The following is a 27,598-nucleotide window of genomic DNA, read 5'->3' as shown; positions in this document are numbered from 1 at the left end:
CTCTCTCTACTTTTGTAGCAGGAAAACTCAGCCTTTGCTATGCAGGTGTTTCTCCAAGTTCTAACTCTAGTCAGTATCTTTTTTCCAGAATTACACACCGGCTTTCACCTACCTGTTTGGATCTCTGTGTGGATGTCCTGATAGTACCTTAAACTGAATACACCCAAAGTTGCATTCATCCTGCTATTCCCCAAAACCAGTACGTCCTCCCGAGAACCTTCTGTCTAAAAGTGGAAATGAGCTGGTTTTGATTCTTCCTTTCTTGAGACCCATAGATCCAATCGTTGATCTTAAGTCCTTGCCTTGATGTCCCAAGTATCTAGTCTCTCCTTCCCATTCCTGTTTCTACCTTTCTCCTGAGAGATTCTTACTTCAATTTTCATAAACATTTCCTTGCTGGTTTTCCCACCTCCAGTGTCCAACCGTCACAATCTAGCCTACCAATTATACCTGAGTGAATCTTCCTACAGCACAAAAGCAATAATTTACTTTCATCCTGAAAATCTCCCATTGTGACACAGAGGAAATACAAACTCATGCTCAGGACCTGAGTCTCTCCACCAGGTATCATCCAATTACCTCAAGCCCTACCACCCTCGATTCCTTTGACCCCGAGGCTCCATAAATAAATGGTCCCTCAAAGCCAGATCGAGCGCGCACCTGTAACTTTCTTTGGCCCACATGAGGGCTTTACAAATTTGGAATTAGCTGCTAATTTTGAATTCGTTGGTAACATTTACACGTTGGAAGATTTCACACAAAAATCCAGAGTCTGGCTTCTCATGAAAAGTTGGAACAGCTGGCCCCGTTGGGCCTACGTTCCCCGTGACACCAAGGGCAGAAGCTGGCAGTGAGCGCCCCAGTTCCCACAGCCTTCATCTGCTCGGTGTCACTCAACGTGGTGCTGGCCTGTGGTTTCTGCTGCCTGTCCTATCCTACCACATGCACCCAGCCACTCGCATCACTCCCAAATGCACAGCACGTCTTTGTTTTTGTTATTCCGTCTCTAGAAAGGCCCTCTCCCTCCATCTGTCCTGTCTTTAAGGCCCATTTCTAATACTGCATCTTCCATGAAACTTACCTGCTGGGTGTTACTGCCCCGTTTCCGAACTTCTCTAACCCCCTGTGGTTCTCTTACAGCCGGATCCCACTCTCCACTGGATCAGTCATTGGGGTCCAGGATTTCTCCAGGTTTCTCGGGGAGGTGCACTGACAAACACTTCTCCCCCACCCCTCAGGCTTTCTTGAGGAGGGGTTTTCCTCCTGACCTAGACCTTCCTCCCCCTCCTCCTCCCCGTCTCTCCCCACCTCCTGCCCCCTCAGGGATCTGCCTGTCTACACACTGCAGAAGCCTTGTTCTGCTTGGCGGTGAAGACCCTCACTCAGCACATGAGCCTGAGGGCATCAGCACCACCTGACGTGGTGCGTGCATGGGCTCAATTCTGACGCTCAGCATTTGCAGGCTGCCACACACCTAAGCTAGGATTTCCCTTCCAGGTTTTATCTGCAAATGAAGCCAATATTTTCATCTTCATCTGCTTGAATACTTAGCTCACAACTGTTTCAGACTCAAGCAGGGTAAAGGAGGGGTTTTAATTGAGCGCCTTCTAACAACAAGAACTCACTTTTTCTTGAATCTTCTACAACTCCTAGCGAAGGTAATTGTACAGATAGGCACTCAAAGAACACTTATCAAATTGAATCAAAAAATAGAATCAATGTGCATAAAATGCATGGAATATAATTTTTTTATGCTTATGTCCCCATAACCCATAACTTAAATGTCCTTTTGTAATGTTGACAAAATATCAATTGTTCTGTATGTAACATAAAATATTTATTTCCTATTTACATTTGCATTTTAATGTAAATCATTACACATCATACCACATATCAAAAAAAAGAAAAGAAAAAGGAAAAGGAAGTGAAAAAGTTTCAACCTTAAAAGTCAGTGAAGAAAGTATCCATATGAGAGTTATTAGCAGTCGTGTAGCTCTCGTTTCTTACCCTTTTTTGATTTTCTGGCTGTTTCTTGACGAATGGTATCATACTCCAGGATGGCCATTTGGGAAAGTCTTTGTAAGTATTCAGATGATGCTCCGTTGAGAGGATCGCTGAAGCCAAAACCTGTGAAGAAAAACATCAGTCATTAAAATTAAATTAAGTGTACATTAATGATATTCTCTATAGTGTGAGCAAAATATCTGTTCCTCAGATCACCATCAACACAATTAGTTCTTCATATAACACATTCCTTGAAGTAGAAATGCCACTACTTACGTCCTAAAGTGACTGTGATAGCAAGTCATCTCAAAAAAATATTTAATTTAAAAAACCCTGCAATGCTTGCATTTAATGATAGAAAACTAGTTCTGTGTCTATCTCATGCTTCTTAAAACATGGGATGGCTGAGGAATTTATTCTTAAGTAAAAGGCACAATCTCTAGAAATAATTAGCTCATCTAACACTTTACATGCTTATCAAGTTATTGTCTCCAAATAAAATTGTTTCTCATAAATGTTAAGTGAAGTAAAATAAAATTGTAAAGTAAAATGAGTCATTCACTGAAACAATATTAATCCAGCCTCTATTATAGAGTGGCAGTAATACTAACAGTAATAGATAACATGTATCTCTCTAGGCAAGTACTCTTTTCATCTATTTCATCCATACAACATTATGAAGTAGGGAACTAGTGCTAACTTGGATTACAGATTTAACAACAACAAAAAGATTTAGTGAAGCGAAAATACTTGCCCAAGAGCATACACCTAGTAACTGTGACGGACAGGATTTCAACCTAGATCCACCAAAGTCCAAGTTCCCATACCATGACTATGCATTGCCCTAAATATGTAAATGTGTATAAATACTTCTATTTAGAAACATACAAGTCTTTGAAAATAACATACGGGTCCACACAGCTTTGAAATATTATTATTTAACTTCAGTTTCAAGTGTCAAAAAGCTGTTTTCAATTTTCCAATGTGGTTGGGTTTTTTTGTTTTGTTTTAGTTGAGTATATAACATGTGTGAGAAGTTCAGAGAGAGAGTAGAGGGTAAAAATATGATCAGGATTCTTTTTCTGAGCAATACAATGGGCTTGACATTTAGAAAGACCCTCGGGCTGCAAAATCACTAGATTCCAAGCATTAAGCGATAATGCAATAGCAGAAAAATTTCAAAGAATTGTTACCGTACAGACCAATCCAATTAACATGGAAGTTGTTCACAATAAGTAAAAATTCTCAAATATTTAGAAATGTATATACACATTCTAAATTATTTATCAATCAAAAAACAAATAACACAAAAAACACACATTTAACTAGATGATAAAGGAAACACTACAAAACTTGTGTGTGCAGCAAAAGTTGTACATAGAGCGGTTTATAGCCTAAAATTCCTATGTTAGAAAAGAAAGCTGAAAATTAATAAGCTAGGTATGAGATATACATGAGGGAAAGAATAAATCCAAAGAATATGGAAGAAAAAAAGATAATACAGAAAAGAGGAGAAATCGATGAAATAGAAAACAAACTTACAATAACAAAGATTTTTAAAGAGTCAAGAGTTCTTCACTGAAAAGACTAATAAAAAAGAAAGCTTCTGGTGAGATTAATTACAAAGAAAAGGCACAAGGAACAAATAAATAATAGTAGTGGAAGAGAGACAGAAGTAGAGACAGAGCAAAGACTAACCTTTATGCCAGTCAATTTGAAAACTTAACACAAAATGCAAAAAATTCTAGAAAGTATAATTTACTGAAATGGATTGAAGAAGAATTAGAATGCCTTAAGAGTCCCCAAAATTAAAATGATTGAGTCAATATTAAAAGATTCCTACGAAGGACACAAGTGACCCAAATGATTTACCTGTAAGGCGCTGGGTTACCTTATAGTTCTCTAGAGAGATTTCATTTTTTTTTTTTTTTTGGCAGGCAGATCACTCCAATCCAGCCAAGACTGCATTTTAGGCTGTTTGAAAGCTAGTCTATTCTTGCAATGCCTTTATAGTGGGTAGCCCTTCAGGAATTTTAACTGAAAGCCTGGTGTTTACTAAGGGCTCTTCTTAGTAGGCCTGACGCCCCTACCTCTGTCTCCCCAGCAAACGCTAATTTGCTGGAACCTCTGCTCAGCTCTTTAGTCTCCAAGTTCTTTTCTGCTTGAGGTCTTGAAATATTACCCAGCATGCATGCTGCTCAGGAAGAGGCAGACACCTGTTGGGAAAACTGCTCACAGAATTTTGGGCTCACTTCTCTGCAGTTATCCCTCCAGTATCTCAGTCTTTCAAGTCCTGTTGGAAACGATAGCTCAACACCTTAAAACAGTTGCTTTTTAATATTTCTCTATTAATAATAAATATATGTTACTTTTACATTATGTTATTTATTTATTATAAAATATATTTGTATTATATCTTTATAATTAGCTCTCATGGTAATTATTGGTGGTAAAGTTGGTCTGATAGGAGTTATTCTATCATAGCCAGAGGTGGGAGTTCTATGGGCCAGTTTTTAAAAACTTGTAACTACTGTGTTTCCCTGAAAATAAGACTGAGCTGGACAATCAGGTCTAATGCGTCTTTTGGAACAAAAATTAATATAAGACCCGGTCTTGTATTATATTGTATTATATTATATTATATTTATTATATTATATAAGACCCAGTCTTATATTATAGTACAATAAGACCGGGTCTTATATTAATTTTTGCTCCAAAAGACGCATTTAGAGCTGATTGTCTGGCTAGGTCTTATTTTCGGGGAAACACGGTATTGAAATAGATGACAGTTGTCACAATGATCCTTTAAAAACGTAAATCAGAGCACAGTGAAAGCATTCTTTTGTTAAAATCATTCAATGGCCCCTCACTTCAACCAGAATTAATTTAAATACACATCCCTTCCAAGGCCCTACATGGTCGGAGGTACTCCATCACCTGTCTGACCTCATCTTCCACACTCTGAGATGAGCCACACTCGACTCCTGACACTCTTCCAACAGGTTTGGTACCGTCCTGCCTTGGGACCTTTGCTGGCTCCAAGAGAATAACTGTTTCCCCGGGGTTTAACTCCCTCACCTCTTTCAAGTCTTTGCTCAAATAGTACCCTCTCGATTCAACCCATTCTGACCACTCTATTAAAAACTGTAAATCGTCCTTTTCGCCCCAGATCACCTGACCTACCTTACCCAGTTCTACTTGTTTATTGTGGTTTCCATTGCATTTGCACCTTCTAATATACTAGGTCACGGACTTCTTTACTAGTTTTAATATTGGGTGGCTGTATTTTCTCACTAGGACGTAAGCTCCACAAGTGAAGGAACTGCCACCTTGCATGACTCTGAAGGAAATTCAGCAAGTATTTACTGAACACTCAGTTTGTTGCAGAAACTGGCGTAGGCACTGCAGGATACAAAGGCAAGTAAGCAGAGCACCCAGCCCGACAGAACCCTAAAATGGGCCTGTTGGAAAATAGGTCGGCAAATGTTCGTTTGGGCCAAAATGCAAAACAAATGCCTTTTGTTGAAATGAACACTTATATTTTTATTTTAGGCTGCCCGTTGATTACAGAAGTTGTTTATAGTACATGGAAATTCACAGAAAAGGAAATATCCAAGGAGAAGTTCACGAACATTTAACCTTATGAACATCTAGAGACAGAACTTGCAAAGCTGCTAACAAGTCAGTTCTGACTGCTACCAAAGATGTCAATGAAGGTCTTACTTAGTAATTTTGTGTCTGTGCTGTGATTGGAGGGGCTCTATTTACTCCATTATTCCATCAGTGCAAAGTCATGGAAGTGATGGATGCACTAGAAGAAGACAACTATGACAGTGATAAAAATAAGGTTTAAAAAAATCTTAGATTGGTAAGGAAATAATTGTTACACATAGGTAAAGAAGGAAACATTTGAAAGTCTGAAGGACAAATAGTAAATAACATAAAGATGTTATATTTAATCCAGGGATTCTCGACTGGGAATGACTTTGCCACGCTAAGGACATTTGGCAACATCTGGAGCCATTCCTGATAACCACACTTGGGGTGGTGGTGCCAGTGAGTAAAGGCCTTCCCTGCACAGGACAGACGCCCACAAGAAGGAATGATCTGGTCCAAAATGTTAGCATTGTTGCCGTTGAAAACCCTGGCTTGGATAATAACCAACAAAAGACAGGAAAATATTGTGGCAAAATTGAAAACTTTTTCAAGAAATGGTTAAGAATTTATTGGAGAATTTAAATGCTAGACATATGCATTATGTCATATGCCATATATCGTTCTCTTGGCATAAAATGCCCAGGAAGCTGTAATACATGAAAGCTATAGAAAGGGATAAGGCAGTAAGTCTAGATACCAGAGCTGCCAAGAAATTCTCTTGTAGACATCATTAAAAGTGTAATTACCTGGCTGTTTTTGAAAACCAAAATTCTGATCAAACATATCAGAAATGTAGAGGTGAGCATTCCTGATTTTAGAGACTCAAAGAACAAACCCATACTTCAAGTAGGTGGAAATACACCTTGGTGTTGTTATAAACCCTTTTTGTCACTATGGACTTAGGAGTAAACCAATCTAAGAGTAGTTTTTATGAACCCAAAACGGACGGCGTATAGATAATAAGTTTCTGTAGTTGGTGTTATAGATACACAGGATTCATGAAAAAAGTTCATTAGAAGATAAGGCCAGAAAGGAAAGTTAGGGGAAGATGGGAAAGGGTTCAATACCAAGCTATGGGGTTTATACTTTAGCCTGTGGGTAAGGAGGAGTCACTGTTTTTGAATAAGGGAGTGATGTGATTAGAAGCCAAGGTTTTAGGCTTTTGTTGCAGTGTTGAGGATTTGAAAGGTCAGAAATTCAAAGCTGGCCGACACTGCACCACCCATGGGAGGTGATGAGGGCCTGTCCCAGGTCCTGAGATAATAAAGGTATATGAATGTTGAACACAACATGTACTAAGTTTATAAAATAAACAAAGATTTTAAAAAGCGTTAACAAGACAAAGACAATTAAACTAGTGGAAGTAAAGGAAGTTAAAAAAAAAAGTGAGTATTCAATACCAAATAGACGTGTCGTAGGAGAAAAAGATGTGCCTATTTACCTTTCGATTTCTCATGGCGTGGTACCACAGAGCATGTCTCCCTAATTTTCTTCATCCTAAAATTATATATTATCATAAAATCAATTCTCTGTAAATCCAGGGTATATTCATTCTTAACAATAGAATAAGAGACAAGAAGCATGCTTTCGGTGAAACTTACTTGTTGAAAGATATTACATGGAAATTAAATAAACATTAAAGAAACAAAATTCCTTCCACTAGGACAAATCTAATCAGAAGCTGATATGAACCAACTTAATATGTCTGGTTTTGCTAATAAATTTTACCAGTGGATGAGTGTTAGGTCTAACTTTTCCCATCTTTATCTCAATTTACCTCTCACTGATCAACGTTCTGGGAATGCTAAGAGGAAGGGAATCAAGATTGGATTCACAGGGTGTCTGGATATGCCAACTACCAGCTCCCGTATTTGTGTACTTTTTACTATTCATCACCGTAATCTGAATTTTGTCATGATTAAGTTTTGTTCCTTCTGGAACAGACCCAGTTAGTAAGTAGGTTATTAGAGGAAGTACATCATGATTGAATCTGCTGTGGGTGAGATAGTCCATAAAAATTCGAAATTTCTTATAACTATTTTAAACTTTAGAAGTCAGCCCAAACTTTTAAATACTCTTTACCTCTAGAATTATTGCTATCAGTTATATTACCAGAATGTGCCTTGAGATTCACTGAAAATTTCTGGTTATCATTAATCTGAAAAAATGTTAGACTTTTATCAGCATTTTCAAAGCAAATATTTACATCGGGAGGGAGAAAAAAAGAGGGTAAGAGGTTGCAAAAAAAAAAAAAAAAAGAGAGAGAGAGAACAAAACTAAGTACTTCCCTGCTTTGCCAAGACTGTTCTTGGGTAATGTGCAGAGGAGAATAAAACACTTGTAGGCAACTCAACTTGTTCTCACTAGAATGGTTAAAATAAAGACAAGCAAGAGCATTAACATCTATTTACACTTGCCAAGCACTTCGTAAACATTACGGCACTTCGCCACTTTTCATATAAAGAACACTTATCATAACCCGAATGTAATATAGTTAAATTATACTTCATTGACTTAAGTAAATTCACACTCAAGTCAATGCACAATGTAAAGGGATCATCACACAAACTGCAAATAAAATTGCAAATGAAAAAAATAAATAAACTGAAATAGAGTGTAAACAGTAGGAAGCAAAATAAAGACTGAACATTTAGAGGCAGGATGGACTCATTCAGGGGGTGCTTTCCAGGCTTCCCGTTTCTTTAAGACAATCATATGCATTGAAAGATGGGTAACAAGACCGGTGTGTACTGAGACAAGTCCATTGCCGTAGGCAGCCCTCCACACTCTTAACCTGCCCCCGCCCCACCAGCCATCACAGGGTTGTGACTCCCAGTGAAATGACAAGAGCGAGCTGAGTGTCAGGGATACAGGTGTCTTGGTAACCATGGAAATTCACTGTCCTTAAGTGGATTTTACACCCATGTTTCCAACGATCCTTCTTCTTTCTACATCCCTGTCAGCCTTCCTCTGTTAACTCTTACCTTCTAGTCTACTAGCCACTCACTCTCTCTCTTCTATCATCTCTGATTCTTTCTTACTTCACTGTAATCTCATTTCAGAAAGAGTAATTTTGCTTTTCATATTTTTAGAGGTTGGCAACCTGTCCTCAGATAATATTTTAAAAAACGATGGGAAAGACTTGATGCGTGCTATTGTTCCCTCGGAGTGTTATTTCCAAAACCGAAAAAGTCCAAGCACCTTAAGAGTCCAATGATAGGGACTATTACATAAACTGTTATTAAACACAGTTAAATAAGATATGGACCCATCAATGAAATATAATGTGGACAGTAAAGACCACTTGAAGATTATGTCGTGACATGAAAAAAGATACACTTGTAATACTAAGTAAAAAGGCAGACTAGAAAAGTTGTAAGTACACCAAAACCACAATGAGAATTAAAACCCATGACAATGAAGGATAGAAGAGAACACCCAACAATAAAAATTGATATGTTAGGATGGGTAAATTGTCAAATAATTGTTTTTCTTTTTTTCCCCAAATTTTCTTCAAAGCTCTTACTTATTTTCATAATTGGGATATAAACTAACCATAGCTTTTCATTTTTAGTATGTACTAGTTTTCTATTTATATTACCAGGATTTATTTCAAGAGTTAATTAACAAGAACAATAATACTAGTGGAAAACTCAAGAAATAGATTCTGAAATTCCAATACTTGTGGGCTATGCATAACTGGATAACTTTCAAAGCTCATTATGGCAGGAGATAATACGAAAATAAAAACCTGCCCTAAAGAGAGTTGCAAGTCAGACTGCTATAAATGCTTCATCTTTTTTTTTTTTTAGGCTGCCACATTCAATTAATACCTGATAAAAAATTCAATAAACCAAATAAAATAGGAGACTTACTAATTTATAAATCCCTTTGAAGAAAGGGGTTTCTTTTCATGGTAAGTCAGTCTAATTTGCAGTAGGAAAGGTATTTATAATAATATTTTAAAATGCCAGTATGCAAAGTCAGTGGGACTTGACTGCCTGACAAACTCATTTCTGATGTAGGCGATGCAGGGTTTTCATTCGGCTGACATCTCATTCAGAATCTCCCCTTACACCACTTCAGTCAAACGAGAAATGAAACACAAAGTTCTGTAGTCAGGGTAATGAAACCTATTAATATTGCAGAGAGTTCGTTTGTTTTTATTGCTAAAAATTCCAATATTCTCATGAGCAATCTACACTTGGGCCATAAAGATTTTTAAGAGAAAGCCCTTAAATCCTTTCTGGCAATGTCACTTGAAAACCGAGAAAAGCACCTACTGGTCAAACTGAATAACATCGCTAACTTGGATTTAAAAATTAATTCCTTCATGGAAAGAAAATATTAGTAGGCAAGAAAGAATTAGATTTACTGGCCGGAAAGACCTCTATATTCAGCAGTATTACTACAAATACATATTCAACAAAAGAGAAGTGAATAGACGATCTACCTGGCTCGAGGCATCTCGGTGTCAGTCCCCAGCAGCCTACCATGAACCGCCAGGGGCGAAGAACTCACACTGTTTTGGCAACTTTGCAGTCCTGGTAAATACGGCATTTTGACACGTTTTCTGAGCTCTTCCAGACCAAATGCTGTGGTGTAGTCTAATTAAAAATAGTATCATAATTTTGTTCATTATTTCTTAAGTAAATGTATATACCTACATACTACTATAATGCATAATAGCATACACTCACTCAGTCATTAAGTAAAGAAAATTAAGCTACTGTGAGTTATCTAACATCGTTCCCATGAGGATACCTTAGAATCCCTAGTGTAGGGACAGTGGGGAAGAGTGATCAAGGGGATGATTAAGAATTAGAATAAGGGATAAAGGACAGCTTCACAGATCTCCCACAGTCACCACCGCCCTTTGGCTTCATTATTTCATATAATTATAATTCTCAGAATATTAGGTGCATTCACATGGAAAGACTTTAAGAGCACTTGCAAGAGTCTTGTATTATCTCCTACTTTAAATCTTTCCACCTTCTGGGCTTTATGCAAAAAAATCAAAATGTGTAAATACATGATCATCTGAGCTAGCAATGAGAGATAAAAGACATCTGTTTCAGGGATTGATTTTAATTATCTCGCTGCAAAATTCCACACCGAATCTATAAACAACAACATTGAAGCCTTACGACTGCCTCTTCTACTGACCTCACATTATTACTGGACATAGAGCTTGTCAAATTATTATCATTTTAAATTCAAAATGGAGGCCATAAATGGAAAAGGCAGATTAAGAGATCTGGGTGATCATTAAACCAAACATAGAGAATCGTGTTTTACGCTTTTTCTACTAAGCAAGTCTAGCACAACAATAACAAAGGTATTCAATGGGACTGGAATTATGTTAAATACTCTAAATATCATTTTGCAACCTTTTATTTTTTTTTCTCTTTTGCAAAAAACAATAGTTTTTCTTGATCAAAAAAATATGTAGATTCTCTTTTCAGCAACTAGATTTAGGAGTAGGAGGGTCGATAAACTGGCGTGTTCTGAGTATCTTTAATGGGAGTCTAGTGAAAGCTTTGAAAATCAGAAGTGATGAAATGGTTGGGGAGTTTGAGCTTTGCTATTTTCAAGAATTATATCTCCATTAATAAAGCTAAAGGAAGAATTCAGGATAAATAAAAAATACAATTATAATCTGAAATTAAGGGAGGAAGCTATTAATACACTCATTTACATGTCAAAAGTGTCAAACTAGTCTTTACTAAGCCACTATAGGATACAAAATACTTTCCACATAGCTCACTCAAAAAGTAACATTTTGGTTAGAATTACTAAAAAGGGACTGTTAAAGATCTGGATTTTTTTAAATATAAAAACCAACTTGAGCTATTTAAAAATAAACACTATTTATGAAAAGCAGTATGATCCAACAGAGTGTACTGCACTGATATCACAATAAACAGTTCTTTAAAATTTGTTTCTATCATGAGTTACAGAATTACATTAAGTAAATTCATTTTAATTTGCTTCCATTTTCTTTTCCATAAGCTTAAGATATTATCCTTACCGAAAAGTTACAGAAATTATACTCGCACTGCTTAAAAATATACAATTCACTATTTCTATATTTTCTTAAGTAAAATAAGAGTAAAATTGAAGTCACCTTTCCTCATCTTTTGTGTTTCTAAAACTGCTTTCCTCCAACTACTCTCAAAAAGAAAACAGCCGTCAAGGGAATTTCTGGTGACATAAGACGTCTCAAATTTGATTTCAGGAGATAGCACCGGCATTTTTCCTTCTTCCAACAGTGCTGATGAAAGTGAGATGCTAATCCAGGTTCAGAACACAAAATACAAAAAAAAAAAAAAAATGTATTTCAGAGATACATACTTTTTTTAATTTGTTTGCCATTGTACACATTAAATACTAACATAGATTTCAATGAAAAGTTTACTTGTAACATGTCAGTACATATTCTTGGGATTTTAAAGCAAGAGGTCTTTAAGAATATAGCTAAAATACACAGTAAGAATTTTTTTCTTTTATATATTTTAATGAATTCTTTCAAATTCCAGGTAAGATACTTGGCAACATAAACAAACAAACAATTAAAGTCCAACAGCAAGTTATCATGTACAAGAGAATGCTTAGAATTCTCTCAAAAATATTACCATTATTCACCACGACAAAGTGGGATTTATCTTTGGGATGCAAGGATGGTTCAACTCACAAAAATCAATGAACGGGATACACCACATTAACAGAATGAAGAATAAAAAAAAAAATCACATGATCATCTCAATAGATGTAGAAAAAGCACTTGATGAAATTCAACATCCTTTCATGATAAAAAAAAACTTTCAACAAACTAGGAACAGAGTGAAATTATCTCAACATAATAAAGGCTATATATGAAAAGCCCACAGCTAACCTCAGTCAATGGTGAAAAACTGAAAGCGCTTCCTCTAAAATCGGGAGCAAGGCAAGGGTGTCTACTCTCAATACTTATATTCAATGTAGTACTGGAAGTCCCAGCCAGAAGCAATTAGGAAAGAAAAGGGAACAAAAGTCATCCAGATAGGATAGGAAGAACCGAACTGTCCCTCTTGACACTGACATGACTTTATATATATATGTGTATATATATGTAAAATATATATATACACACATATACAGAATGTATATATACATTCTGTATTATATATATTATATACACACACACACACATATATACACACACACACACATATACACACACACACACACACACACACACATACATATACAGAATACAGAATACCCTAAGATTCTACCCCAAAAATGTTAGAACTAATAAAGGAATTCAGTAAAGTTGTGGGATACAAAATCAACAAACAAAAATCACTTGCATTTCTATACACTAATAACAAACTATCCTGAAAAGGGAAAACGATCCAATTACAATAGCATCAAAAAGAATAAAATACTTAGGAATCAACTAAGGGAGTGAAAAACTCGTATACTGAAAAACTGCAAAACATTGATGAAAGAAATTAAGAATACACAAAATTATGGAAGGATATTCCATGTTCATAGACTGGAAAACTTAATATTGTCAAAATATCCATACTATGCAAAATGATCTACAGATTCAATGTGATCCCTATCAAACTCCCAATGACATTTTTTACAAAAATAGTAAAAATAATTCAAAAATTTATATGGAACCAGAAATGACCCCAGATAGCCAAAACAATCTTGAGAAAGAAGATCAAAGCTGGAGGCAACAAACTTTGTGACATATTACAAATCTTAAGTAATTAAAACAATATGACAGACGTATGGCATAAAGACAGACATATAAGCCAATGGAACAGAACAAGGTCCAGAAATAAATCCACACATATACAGTCAAATGATCCTTGACAAGAGTGCCAAGAATACACAATAGAGCAAGGATACTCTCTTCAACAAATAGTGTTGGGAGAACTGAACGTACACATGCAAAAGAATGAAACTGAACCCTTTCTTATCTTACGCCACACACAAAAATAAACTCAAAGTGGATTAAAGACTTAAGCCTAAGACATGAAACTGTAAAACTCCTAGAACTAAACATAGTGGAAAAGCTTCATGACATTAGTTTTGGCAATGATTTGATGGATATGACACCAAAAGCACAGGAAACAAAATAAAAAATAGGCAAGTGGGACTACATCAAACTACAAAGCTGCACAGCAAAGGAAACAATCAAAGAGTAAAAAGACAGCCTACAGAACGGAAGAAAATATTGGCAAAGCATATATCTGATACGGGGTTAATATCCAAAATATATAAGAAACTCCTACAACACCCTAGCCAAATAATAATAATAATAATAATAATAATAACCCTATTAAAAATGGGCTAAAGACTTGGATAGACATTTCTCCAGAGAAGACATACAAATAGCTAACAGGTATACGAGAAGATTTTCAACATCACTAATCATGAGGGGAATGCAAATCAAAATCACAATGAGCTATCACCTCACACCTGTTAGGATGGCTATTATAAATTGTTTTGTTTTAAAAGACAAGTGTTGGTGAGGAGTAGAGAGATTGGAACCTTTGCACACTATTGGTGGAAATGCAAAATGGTGCAGCCACTATGGAAAACAGTATGGAGGTTCCTCAAACACTTAAAAATAGAACTGCCCTACCAGCCAGCAATCCTACTTGTGGGTATTTATCCAAAAGAATTGAAATCAGGATCTCAAAGAGATACTAGCACTCCCACGTTCTTTGTAGCACTATCACAAGGGCCAAGATATGGAAACAACCTAGGTGCCCATCACCAGGTGAATGGATAAAGAAAAGGTGGCATAGATATTCAATGGGATATTATTCTCCCATAAAAACAGAAGGAAATCTGCAACAGCATGGATGAACCTTAAAGACATTATGCTAAGTGACAAATACTGCATGACTCCATTTATACGAGGTGTCTAAAGTAGTCCGTCTCATAAAAGCACGTAATGGTGGCTGCCAGGGGCTGGGGGTTGGAGGAAAAGGGTAGTTGCTCGTCATCGGGTATAAAGTTTCAGCGAAGCAAGATGAGTAAGTTCTAGAGATCTGTGTACAACATTGTACTTACAGATAACAATACAGTGTTGTACACTTGATCTTAAGAGGGTAAATCTCAAGGGTAAGTGTTCTTACCACAATAAAAACAATTGTTTAAATTATTACCATGATAAAATGCATTCGTGCCTGAAGAAAAGATAATTTCTATGCTCCATGAAAAACACGTCCTCAAGCTAGCCATTACTTTTATTCTAAAATGGACACCGAAGAACAATTAATCATATATCCAGCTTACTTACCACATGTATATTCAACTCAGTCATATATATTAAGTGTCGGTTATGTACAAGGCATTACTACACTCTGAAGAGAGTACAATTCTGCTCAGACGCGGCCCCTACTTAGGACAATGAAACCACCACGGTGACAATTAACTGGACGCGTATTCATCTGTGCTCCTGGCTTATATTCATTTTCTTCAATCTTCACATTTTCTTAATCTTATATTCATTTTCTTCAATCTTCACAACATAAGGATTACAGACATCCAGAGTCAGCTGTGTTCATTCATTCCTACAAAATGTTATTTACTGAGGTTTGATTCTATACTGAGGATAGCACCAGGCGTTGGAGAAACAAGATAAACAAAATAGTTCCTGCCCTTGAGGAGCTTAGAGTCCAGTACAGGAAACACAGACAAGAAAACGGATAATGCAGTGTAGTGAGTGCTTGTAGCAATACAGGCTCCTAATACAGAAAAGCATGTAAAAAGACTGAAATAAACAAAACAATAACAGACTCATAGAAATAGAGACCAAAGGGATGGTTATTGGAAGGAAGGGGGTGGGAGGGTGGGAGAAAAGGGGAGGGAGAATACAGTCAATAATATTGTGGTAAGTTTACATGGTGACAGATGGTTACTAGAATTAATGGGGTGATCACATTGTAAGGTATAAAAATGTCAAATCACTTATACTGTTCACCTGAAACTAATATACCCAATATAAGATTGTATGCCAGCTATACTTAACTAAAAATAATTTTAAAAAAGTCTACGCAGTGAGAGGCAACATGGCATGAATGCCTCCTTACGCCTGGGTACACGCCAGCAAGCAAGGAGCGGAATGAGGAGGACCTGGGAGGCGAGGGAAAAGGAAAGGAGAAAGAGGGAAGACAGGAGGAAGAGGGAGAAGGAGAGGAAAGAGGAAAAGAGCGGACACACAAAAGTAGCCTCAGAAACGGAGGGGTGGTGAGCAGTCAGCACCTCCTAGGAAGGCCAGCCCTAAAGAGCCAGCTGTGTCATACCCTAGAGAGGTTATTTATTGTAATAAGAAAAGACGGATAAGAATACAGGGGACAGTCTGGATTTGGTGATGAGGTCTCCGGTCTGCTTTGAAATGGCAGTGCTGAGAGTTAAAGGTGAGGGTGGAAAGCAGACAGGAAATGGGCTACAGATGGGGGTGAAAAGCAGTAGGAAACGCAGCCAGAGACAGAAAGAGAGGGGAGAGTCACAACCTCAGTACCACGCCAAGGGCCTGCGTGGGCATCTCCAACCAGACCTGCCAAGTTCTCTGGCTTTGAGCCACCCTCTTTCCCTGCAGCAGGGCTCAGAGGTTCCCACTGCTTCCCAATACTCTCCACTGCTACCACCACCCTCTCTCTCTGGACTTGGGCTTCATTCCCCTTCCAAGCAACAAGAAGAATGACTCATTCTGTCTTTGATGCTCTTGAACTCGCCGGATTTTTATAGGGCTTTTTGCTAACGACTTGAGAAAACAAGACCACCATAACAGCAACAGCAATAATGAAAATCTAAACAAATCTAAACTAAAATATGGAGTAAATTAAATTTCCAAAGTCTTAAAAGACTCTTACAATGACGATCCAGACTCCATTCTAAGAACTTGTTTTTCCTTTTACTTGTGGAGGTGAAGATGACCTGACAACTTTCTTGCAGCTCCAAGGCAGACCCTTCTCTCTACCAGCAGAAGAAACAATCAGGGACTAACAATAAATGCCTCTGCGGCATTTGATCAAACCAGGTCAAGAGAAAAACTTCTGAAAACTGAATACTTGGGGGTGGGGGAGGAAGGGGAAGCCCAGAGTTGCAAGAATGTACCACTTAAGGAATGTGCTGAAATAATTTTTTAAAAAACAAATGTTTTTGATCTGATGTTTCCTGAAATCATGGTCACCACCTAATTCTAGTGGAAAGAGAAAAATTAAGGATATTTTATAGGACAAAAAAAAAAGAAAGAAAGAAAGAAAAGAAAGAAAGAAAGAAAGAAAGAAAGAAAGAAAGAAAGAAAGAAAGAAAGAAAGAAAGAAAGAAAGAAAGAAAAAGAAAAACGACAAAAAAACACATGTAGAAAGAGATAATCAAAGGAACCAAGTACTTATGGTCTAGGGCAGGCCATAAAGAACTCACTCAAAACAAATGCTTTCTCAAATTAACAGTAAAGAGACCCGGGATTAAAACAAACTAATTGTTTGACTAAGGACTTATCAAATAATTACTATATTTTCAAAGCCACCCCAAAAATATGAGTGCATGTAAGTATTTTTTTGTATTAAAAATATTCCAAATATTTTAAAATTAATGTCATCTTTTTACCACCTAGTTTAGAACTAGAGGACAATGGTAATTGAATGTTTGTTCACTGTTCATTATTTATCCATCCTTCCATGTATTCATTTAACAAAAATGTACTGAAGGACAATCATATGTCAGGCATTACGGATGTACAAGTGAACAGAACCGGCGGGGCAGGGCGGTGGGGGGGTGGGGGGGCCCCTGTCCTCCTGAAGCTTAGGTGGGGGAGATAAACACTAAGCAAGCCAAGAAATGAACAAAGTTTATTTCAGATAAAATCAAAGGAAGTAGAGCTGATTCTCATTATTCGCGATAACCACGTTCTATGAAGTCACCACTAATACTGAACTAACGAACACTGAACTATTGCTCCCAGGGGAAATATGAAACTAGGTTCCTGTGAGCCTCTGGTCGCAACATTTTCATCCGCTGATCAATACGTAACCTTGTTTTTGGTGTGTTTCTGTTTAAAGACCCCTTATTGAATGCATATCACTGATTGATTACCACTGAGCTCACCGCTAACAGCATGGTAACGCATGCCTAAAGGAAGCTTCTCTGACACACATCCTTTCTTCGTAAGATACAGCACATTCATCTTGCACTTAGGCACACAGGGCGGGATGTTAGCACTGCACTTATAACAAAATCACCAAGAGCAAGCACACAAATGTGAAATACATGGCACAGCAGAGATGGTGAGAAGAACCTTGCTTATAGTGTAAGGGCTGTGACAAAGAAGGCAGAGCGGCACCTTGTTTGACGTCCACTGGGAACTGTGTGTCAGCAACCCAAATTTTTCACCACTCTGCACATGTCTGCAAGTGAGCAGGAATGCACTCTAAGTATTGATTTCAGAGGTATACATAAATTGTAATGAATAGGTGAATTAGCAAATACAGAATTGATGGCTAATGAAGGCTGACTGTGATTCATTGTGGCAATGTGCCAAAGGGCCAGAGGTATTTCAGACTGGATGGATAAAGAAGGTCTCATAGGTCCGGTGATATTGGGATGAGATCTGAACGGACCAGAAGTAGCCAGAGATATCCGAGGAAGACGTAAGGAGAGAACATTCTTCACCAAGAAAACAGTGAGTGCAAACGCCCCAAAGCCAGAATACAACCTACATGCTCTACAGCAGAAAGACCTGTGTCAACACCTGCGCTGTCCAGTAGCGCAGCCACTTTGATCAAGCCTTTAGAAGTAACTACCAATTTAGAGGAAATGCAGGAGACAAAGGAACACACTACATGACATCACAGAGATGTGATCGGCAAAACCAGAACGTGCAATCCTATACCTCTCCTGTTCTTTTTCTCCTGTTCTTAACTTGTGGTTTGCACACCTTCATCTCCTCATTTTTTTCCCATCATGTTCTATTATTTTTTAGTTTTAGGGTACCAATATCCCATTTGCTAAATCTGCCAAGTCTCCTTCCTTGTGATTCATTTCTTTATATAATGTGTCATCTTTGACTGTGAGCTCATCTTCGAGAGATCGCTATCTACAGGAATCCAATGTTCCCTGAGCGACTGAAACTTCCCTATTCAGAGAGGTTTTCCATTTCTCTCTGCCTGGACCTGGGTTTCAGACGAGCCAGCCCAGTTCCCATGTCAGTTTCTTGGACTGTGTTACCGTAACCATGTAGTCGTATGAATTCAGACCCCAGACCTGAGCTTTGCAGGATATGAAGGTCTAATGTCTAGCTGCTGACTCATTTCCTAGTTCAAGGGGATGGCAAGCTTCCTTGCAGCCTCCTCAGGAAATGGGGGGTATTTTTCTAGCCATCATCTGTGTCAAGGTACTGTGTCAAGGGTTGTATTTTTCAAAGAAGAATGAATGCACTGACACGTATCGGTTCCCACAAGTTCTTCCTTCAATGTTGTGTTGTCACGCCTCCTTCAATAGGCGGAGTTTGTGTTCTCCTCCCTGAAACTAACTTCCTCGGTCAATAACATGCTGGAGAAGTGACTGTGTGATTTCAGGTCATAACAGGTGATACAACTTCCACCGGCTCGCTCTCGGGACACTCACCTTAGAAACCCAGCGACCATTTTGTGAGGAAACCAGGTGACAGGAAAGGTCCACAGCTAAGGTCTCGGTCTACAGCCAGCATCAAGCACCAGACATGGGAGTGAATGAGCCTGTAGGTGATTCCAGCCCCAAGCCTTCCAAGCATCCATGTCAGGCCCCACACACAAGGAAGCAGGCAGGGCCTAGCTGCCCCTGGTGTGCATTGCCCGAATTCCTGACCCGCAGAATCCATGAGCACAATCAGTGGTTGTTTTCCATGACTCAGTTTTGGGGAAATTTGTGATGCAGTCATACAGACTGGAACAGTACTCCTTTGTGACCTCCAGCTTTCGGCAGACGCTCAACAGTGGCTTCCTATGTGAACATTCCTTCGTTTCTGCCACCTGGGGATTTCCTTCCCTTGGTTCCTAGCTTGGCCACATACCCATAAATTATCTTATTATATTTTACCCAGCATTTGAAATGTAACGAAGCAGAATGGAGTCCCTTTCATATCAGCTCACTGTGCCCAGGAGTTCCCAGAATAACTTTTCAAATGAAGACATAAAGAGCTGAAGGATTTAAATTCTTTGGTAAAGATACTTAAAAATAAAAATGAAGCCTATAGAATATACAGTTATTATAGAACAGATAACTCATTACAGAAAAAAAGTACACCACATGGTCAATAAAAGCTCACTGGTATCAAATAAAAGCAATGTAATGACTGAGTTTCGCCAAATGGCCAAGGATTTTCTTTAACACTCGACAGTGTAAGATGGGATTTAAGGAACATAAAGCTTCAGTGTATGTATTGGTATAATATCTCCAGAGAGCAATCTCTCTCTATATATCCTTATAATTTTGTATACATTTGACCGTGTAATTCCACTTCTAGGAATTTATCCTAAAGAAATAATCATTGATATATTCAAATATTTATCTTCGCGGATGTCAAATCCTATATATTATTTTTATAATAGAAAAGCAAAAAGGCTGAAAATAACCCAAACATCAAGCAGCAGATGGTAAGATAACCTTGAATTTCAGCTTTGTTTAAACCCAAATAATGATCAAGTGAACAGAAAGACAAGTTGTAGATTCATTGAGAAAGCTAGTTATTTATTGATCCACAATGCCAGGCATTGTCCTAGAAGCTGAAATATAAAAATGATTAAGATATAAAGGCATACAGTCTACGGGGCGGGGGGGAGGGGGGACGGACAAAGCAAACAATTACAGTTCATTATAAATATTAACGATAAAGCTGTTTAAATTCCACGTACAACAGAGCCTTTGCTAACCTAACCAGATTGGGGAAGTAGGCGAGTTTTGATTTCGTTTTTAAGCAAGGTATGTTCAAGCTAAGTCCCACGGATTTTGATTAGTAGAAAGTAACTGTGGCAGAGAAGGCGGAATGTGTACTCAAATCCTTGCTCCTCCAGAGAAGAGAGTTGTTCCCAGAAAGTGGCTACCTCTCTCCCTCCGGCGATTGGAACGGGAGTGGATATGAGGTGTAATACTTTCAAGAAGCAGACCTGCTCTCTGCATCCTTTCTCCTTCCCTGTCTGCTGGCTGCCGTTAGTCAAGAGTGAAGTGCTAACGAACAGCAGAGCCTGGATCCTACTACTAAGGAGCAAAGCTGCCTTCTGACCAGAAACACCAGGTCCCTGAAGGACGTCATTTTGCTTAAAGTCCTTTCGTTACAGTGTTGATGAGAAAAATAAATGATTCCCCGTGGAGCCACTGTCTGAGTGGAGTTTGCCCCAGGTCTGCGTGCATTTTCTCCGGGACTCCGGTTTCCTCCCACATCCCAAAGATGTGCACGTGAGGGGAATGAGAATTTACTGTATGTGGGTTTTGTTGTTGTTGGCTTGTTTTTTTATTAGTTTCAGGGGTACAAAACAACGTAATAGTTAGACATTTACACCCCTCACAGAGTGATAACCTCCCTCCCCCAATCTGCTACCCCTCTGACATCGTCTATAGCTGTTACAATTCCACTGACTATGCTGTACTCCACATCCTGTGACTATACATGTATATATGTATATAATTATAGTTGATATAAAAACATGGAACACTTCACAAATTTGCATGTCACCCTTGCGCAGGGGCCATGCTAATCTTCTCTGTATTGTTCCAATTTTAGTCTATGTGCTGCCGAAGCGAGCACTACTGTATGTGTTAAATCACTAAAATGTTGGGGTCTGTTTGTCGTTATAGCTAACAATACACTAAGACATGTGGCTGTTATTCCTAAGTGTGAGTGTATTCGCTCACTTACTCAAATGTATTCACTAAGCATGTACTATGTGCACATGGGAATTCCACGTGCATGACAAGTACAAAGGTGAACAAAACAGAGATCCCGCCTTCACGGAATTTCCTGCCCAAAAGGAAAAACAGTAGCCACTCATACAGCGACAATATAAGGCATTGTGGCATTACAGCCTCGGGGAGACGTATACGTACATATATACGTACATATATGTATCTATACATACATATATATGTATGTCGCTCCCTCATATTAGAGGAGTTAAAAGAAGGGAGATACTAGTTTCATATGGAGGGTAGAAAAAATATTTGGAAGCCACTAGAAAATGACCCTAGAAAATGTAAATAAAATTCAGACGGGCAAAAGTGTAGGTAGAGGCATTCCAGGAAAAGACACAAACGTCCAAGATCCCATGGAGAGTGGAGAGAGTTCAGGTAAGGGCACTGTGAGAAATAATGAAACGACTGACTGGGGCGAGATCACAGACAAATTTGAATGGTGGCCAAAGTGGTCTGTGCTTTCTTCTTTGAGCAATGGGAAGGCACTGAAGGTTTTTTAACAGAGTCGTGGGACAGTCACAGCTATTATGCTTTACGAAGAGTAATCTGGCAGATCCTTGAGCCAAGTTAAAGGCTACCGTAATGGTCCAGGGTGCTTACGGTAGTAGCAGCGAGAAGGCACGATTAACAGTTGAATTTAGGAGGTTCAGCAAAGAAAAAGGAGTCAGAGACGATGAAGGCTGTGGCTGAGGGTGACTAAGAGAATAACGGAAGCATGCATTAAATTCTAAGAGAAAGTGCTTCTCTTGGGGTGGAGGGCAATAAGCTCAGTATTAAAGTGAGCACAGGGAATCCGGGAGGAGACACAGCCAGGGCTTAAGCTGCATGAATTGAGGTCTACAGCTTTGGTTGATAGATGGAAATTTTTCAGTTATCTATTTACTGGTGAGAATGAAGACCGGACTGGATTACAGTTGCCAAGAGAGAGAAGACAGCTCGATTCCCTTAAAATACACGCAAGGCAGGAAGATAAAGAAAAGGCAGAGAAGTGACTAGAGGGGGAGAGATCCAGAGGAACTGGAACGGCAGGAAGCATTGGACCATGTCCAATTCTACAGGAGTCAGTAGAGAAAGGAACTGCTAGCAGTAGTACTTCTGAAACACCAAATACACAATCTCATTGCATCGTCAAACAAGCCAATGAAACACAATTCCCAGCTACTGACCAGGAATTCAGACCCAACAAAGAACATAAGGAGTAAAATGAACTTAGATTCTAATCTAGGCTCTGCCATTCAATGGCTGCATAACCATAGCGAAATAATAACCACAAAGAAAATAATAGTGTTTGTGACTCTCATTGGGTTAGTGAGGATTAAATCTTAAAATGCATGTAAAAGATTCAGTGCAGTGCTGGGCATGTAATAAGCCCCAGGTAAGTGGAAGCTATTGTTTTGTTTTTAAATAACGAGTACACATAGGTATTTCTCAACACAGCCTGTTAATGGAAATGTAAGTCAGTAAAGACTATTTGGAAGGCCAGACCAGAGTCCACCAAATTTTTAAAGTATATACTCCGGACCCAGCAATTCTGCTTCAAGGAATTCTTTTTGTTGAACTGTTCCATGTGTAAGAATGTTCACTGTTGTGTTGTTTGTAATAAGCAAAAACTGGAAGCAATCCTAATACAGAATGGTTACATAAATTATGATACATGCATACCACATCATACATCTGTATGATACATCCATGAAATATTCAATGCAGACCTAAGTAAACTGATATGAAAGGTATTTGCCATAGCTTACGTGAAAAAGGCAATTTCTCAAAGGAATCCACATATGATTCCATTGATGATTAAAAAACACAAATGAAAAAAGAATGGAAGGATAAACACCAACTCAACTCTAAGACGTGTTCGAAAGTAGAGTAGAAAGAGGGCTTTCACCTCAAGCTCTACTTCTGGGCTGTTTGAATGAGAAATACTAAGGTATTATAATGTAATTTCCCAAATGTAAGAACTTAAAATAGGAAATGTCAGAAATACTTTAGAAGAAATGCCATTGTACCTGGAGATTGAACTCACCCTAGCAATGCAGATAAAAAGTCAATAAAGATGAAGAACGGGGATTCTTGTGACTTGGAGGGCAATACCCTGAAAATGGTTGCAAAAGTGCATTTGGATAGAGAAAGCCTCCACTTTTCATGTCTGTGACCCTACAAAGTTTGTGGGGGAAACGACGGGTACAGTAGAACAGATTACCTGCACGACACAAATCTTTTCTGGTATTTTTAACCTCTCGTGAAAACAGTAATAAACACACAAATCATAGGCAAATCATAAATGGAACAAAGCAAAATTGGCCATGAAAACGGGGCCAGACCTATCTAAGCAACACGCTCAGCGGCCGGAGTCCTGCTGCATCCACACGGCTGGGTGCAAGTGTGGGAGAAAGTAAACACGTTCTCGTGTCTCTTCAGTTGAAACCCTGGAGGGTTGCAGGGCGCACCTGTAGGGGTGCGTCCCCTGGAGGGAGGGACGTGGGTGCTGGCCTGTACCTGAACGGCAGGAGTGCGGGAAGGGGGAGATCTGGCGAGGGGTCCTCCCCCGGGCTCACTACCATCTATCTGTCCCTGCCCCGACCCAAACGCGCAGCTTGAGTGCGTTCGTCATTCCCGGCCTCCCCGCCAGGTCCCCGCCAAGTGCACGAGAACCCTCGGAGAGATCCATGTGCCCAGCCAGGTGTTTCCCCTTCTGGGGAGGGGGCCTGGCATCCCTTCCAGCCCCGCCCCCTGAGGCCGCTGCCCGCACTCACTGTCCCCGCAGCTCCGCGGTGGAAGGGAGGGGCTTCCTCGTGTGCCCAGGCCGGGGCGGTGGCGCCCAGGTCTGCGCCTCGGGCAGCAGGGTCAGCGGGGGCAGCGAGCGGCACGGGAACCTGGGGCGGCCGGGCGCCGGGCAGAGCCCCCGCCCCAGGCCGGCCATGGGGCAGCGCGGTCCGCGGTGGCGGCGGGGCAGGGCGGCCGGCCGCGCGCTCCTGCCAGCGCCGCTCCCGGGGTGAACATGCTCCGCAGCCAGCAGCCCGGCGACACTCGGGGGTCCGTGAGCCCGCCGGGCCGGGCCCACAGCGGCGCGCGCCCCACCCGCCCGACGCGCACCGGTTGCCAGGAGCCTGGAGCGTCCGGCTGCCCTGCGCGCTGTCGCGGGCCGCCGCAGCCCCAGGCAAGGGCCGACCGTTAGGGGGCAGAGCCAGGGTGGTGCTGGAGCGGCTAGGAGGTGCCCCCGCTCTGCAGGACTAAGTCAGCCACAGCTCGAGGTGCCGCCGCCTTCGGGGGTCACAGCACAGGGGTGGGAAGAGGGTGCGGAAACAAGGCCAGTGAACAGGAGTCATTGGTGACGTAAGATCTGCGGCGGGACAGGAAAGGTCACAGGGTGGGTAGTTGGACGAGGCTGGCGACGTGCAGTTCTCTGGGTTGCATTTTTTAAGATTCAAACTATCCAGGGTCTCCTGAGCACTGAGGAGTCTGGACCTTTCCAACAGCCCAGCAATACCTGACTAGTCCAGTCTGGGTAAGTGGCAGTCACCCCAACCCCTCCCACGTCGGAAGGGATTCCGTGTTCTAGGCCTCCTTTGTCTAGGTTCTCTGGTGAGAGATTAGATGTGTCCCCTCCGGAGCTGGGACGCCCAGCACGCCTTCCACGGCAGTACCTCAGCATCTGTCTGTCCTCTTGCTGACTTGTATTCTAAACCCTCTTCCTTCCTTTCTTGACCCGCCGGAAGGGCGGCCAAGTTTAGCTCGGTTAGCTCGGGTAATATGGTTTCAGATCCCACAAAACTCCTGAAACCACTCTCAAGTTCACTTCTGTTTTCATGAAGCTGGATACTAACCTTTCCTTTGGTTAAGAAAACCAGCTTCAAGTTAAACTTGGAACCTCATACTAGCCCTACCACGTACTGAGTTGTGTGACCCTGGGGAAGGCAAGTTAACTCATCTGAAAATTGGGATAGTGGTGCCCTTACCTGAATGAATGGGCTGAGCATTTTAAAACCACATGGACAACTTCAAGGGGAAAGTCTAGGACAATCCCAAAACCAAGGAAGAATTCAGTTCTGGGGCTGCTCTCAGTGAGGAACCGCTGACCTAGGACTGCAGATGAAGTGGGCACTGCGCTCAATGCACCACAGGGACGTTTGCTAAACGGTCTGCTTTGCAGTCTGGCTGCCACGTCCTCCAGGCCATCACTCCCCCACTGACAGCTCCTGCTGTGCTGTCTCCTTTGTGAACCTCCCCAACCCTCATGGCAGGCACCATCTCCTATATTTCCCTAATATGCTGTTCTATTTTCACGTACTACTTACCCCTACATGTCTGACTCCTCCAGAGTAAAAGTATATATATAAAGTATATATATATATATTCTCCATAAACCCACATTCCAGTCACCATTTCCCATCCCAACACTCAAGGACTGCAATGAATCAACAACTGGAGATACAAAATTTTAAGTGGCTACTGCCCTTTAAGAGGCTGGATTCAAAGCAGCAAAGGGCGTGCAATGCAGCAGGCGCTGTCCTAACTGCTGGAATAGCAAAGGCAAAGACTCAAACCTTACGGGGGTTTGAGTACACACACTCCTTTCTTGAGTGGTTGGGAAAAGCAACAGACAAGTAAAGGAAAAAGCACTTCAGATCGTGAGAGATGCCATGAGAACAAGGTGATGTGATATACTGTCGGAGACCCCTTGTTCCAGAATGATACAGCCCATGCACACACACCTGAGGGCTGAGTGTTCCAGATGCAAGAGTACAGGCACCAAGACCCTACATTAGAAGCTGGTCATTACTGAGGAACAAGAAAAAACGACTGCTGGGAGCCACAAGTTAAAAGATCAAAGAATGACCCTCCCTCCCAAATATTTCCCTGTCCTAATTCCTGGAACCTGTGAATATCCTACCTTATGTAAGGACGGCAGATGTACTTACGGAATTTGAGATGGGGAGATTTATCCTGGACCAGTGTAATCACAGGGTCCTTGTAAGAGGGAAGGGAAGAGGGAGGGTCAGAGCCAGACAGATGGAAAGATGGAAGCAGAGACTGCACATTGCAAATGAAGGGGCAAGCCAAGAAATGCAAGCAGCTTCTGGAAACTGGAAAAAGCGAGGAAACTGAGTCTCCCCCAGATCCTTCAGAAGGCAGGCAGGCCTGTTGACACCTTGATTTAGCCCAGGGAAGCCGATTTTGAACTTCTGATCTCCAAAACTGTTACAATAAATGTGTTTTAAGTCGCCTAAGTTTGCTGTGATTTGTTACAGCAATAGGAAGCATACCTAAGGCCTGCCATAACATACCTCGATACTGTAGGACCAGGTCCAGACCACTGCAACAGCCAGTACCACAATAAAGCAAGTCCTAATCTTTTTGCTGGTGGAGGGTCTTGCCTTCAATTTATAAAAAAAAGTAACATCTGTGAAGCACAGTAAAGCGAAGCGCAATAAAACAAGGTATGGCTGTGTGTGTTACATGTCAGGAACGGCATGATAAAAGGCCGGCCTTAGACGGCTTACTACCCAAGAGAAGGGAAACACGTATGAGAGCAGTGTTTCGGCTGGTTTGGTACCAAATCTGTAAAGACTGCGGGATCAGAATGTTGTCAATCTTTTGCAAGAGCCTATCACATCCCAGACATCACTGCAGCGCTTTAAAATCCTATGAAGTTAGGTATGACCGTTTCCCGCCATTTCCTGGTTAGGGAAGTTTAAACAATGTATTAAGCTACTACATGGAGGCTGTACGTGACCCCGAGCAGTTCGGCAGAGCTGGCACTCTCGATCCAGCCCACCAGAGGAACCTTTGAAGATATACAAATGGTTACGAGCTCATATTGCTGAAGGCCCTTAATGCGACAGGTCCCCTTACGAAGACAGCTAGGGGAAGACTGAGAAAGCTGGCATACTATGAAGGGTACAAATGGAAATGTACACGTGAGGTGACTTTGCACAAGTACAACTTACTGAGTGGCCCACTTTCAGAAAGTAGGTG

At 40.3% G+C, this 27,598-nt stretch overlaps 1 protein-coding gene and 1 non-coding gene across 2 annotated transcripts; both read right to left on the bottom strand.

Annotated features, from left to right (window-relative positions):
- Nucleotides 1-1,350: 1,350 nt before the first annotated feature.
- On the bottom strand, nucleotides 1,351-25,655 carry LG14H8orf89 (linkage group 14 C8orf89 homolog). Its single transcript, XM_074318935.1, has 6 exons — nucleotides 24,376-25,655; nucleotides 11,790-11,953; nucleotides 10,116-10,269; nucleotides 7,953-8,025; nucleotides 7,104-7,161; nucleotides 1,351-2,127 (listed from the first exon to the last, which is right to left on the bottom strand). The coding sequence occupies exons 1-6, from the start codon at nucleotides 24,540-24,542 to the stop codon at nucleotides 1,979-1,981; spliced, it is 765 nt and encodes a 254-aa protein (XP_074175036.1). The 5' UTR covers nucleotides 24,543-25,655; the 3' UTR covers nucleotides 1,351-1,978.
- Nucleotides 21,349-21,455, bottom strand: LOC141568768 (U6 spliceosomal RNA). Its single transcript, XR_012491962.1, has one exon. It is a non-coding gene; the product is annotated as a U6 spliceosomal RNA (small nuclear RNA).
- Nucleotides 25,656-27,598: the final 1,943 nt, after the last annotated feature.

This window comes from Rhinolophus sinicus, linkage group LG14 (genome assembly GCF_036562045.2).
Source record: "Rhinolophus sinicus isolate RSC01 linkage group LG14, ASM3656204v1, whole genome shotgun sequence".
NCBI classification, from domain to species: domain Eukaryota; kingdom Metazoa; phylum Chordata; class Mammalia; order Chiroptera; family Rhinolophidae; genus Rhinolophus; species Rhinolophus sinicus.
This window is presented reverse-complemented; position numbering and strand designations above follow the sequence as displayed.

Bases quoted from the DNA above. Each gene is read 5' to 3' on its own strand.
- LG14H8orf89 (XM_074318935.1), bottom strand. From the start codon at position 24,542: ATGGCCGGCCTGGGGCGGGGGCTCTGCCCGGCGCCCGGCCGCCCCAGG. The intron at 11,954-24,375 runs GTGAGTGCGGGC...AACCTGGATTAG, and splicing joins ACCGCGGAGCTGCGGGGACA to CATCTCACTTTCATCAGCAC. The intron at 10,270-11,789 runs GTGACTTCAATT...ATTTTTAATTAG, and splicing joins AACACAAAAGATGAGGAAAG to ACTACACCACAGCATTTGGT.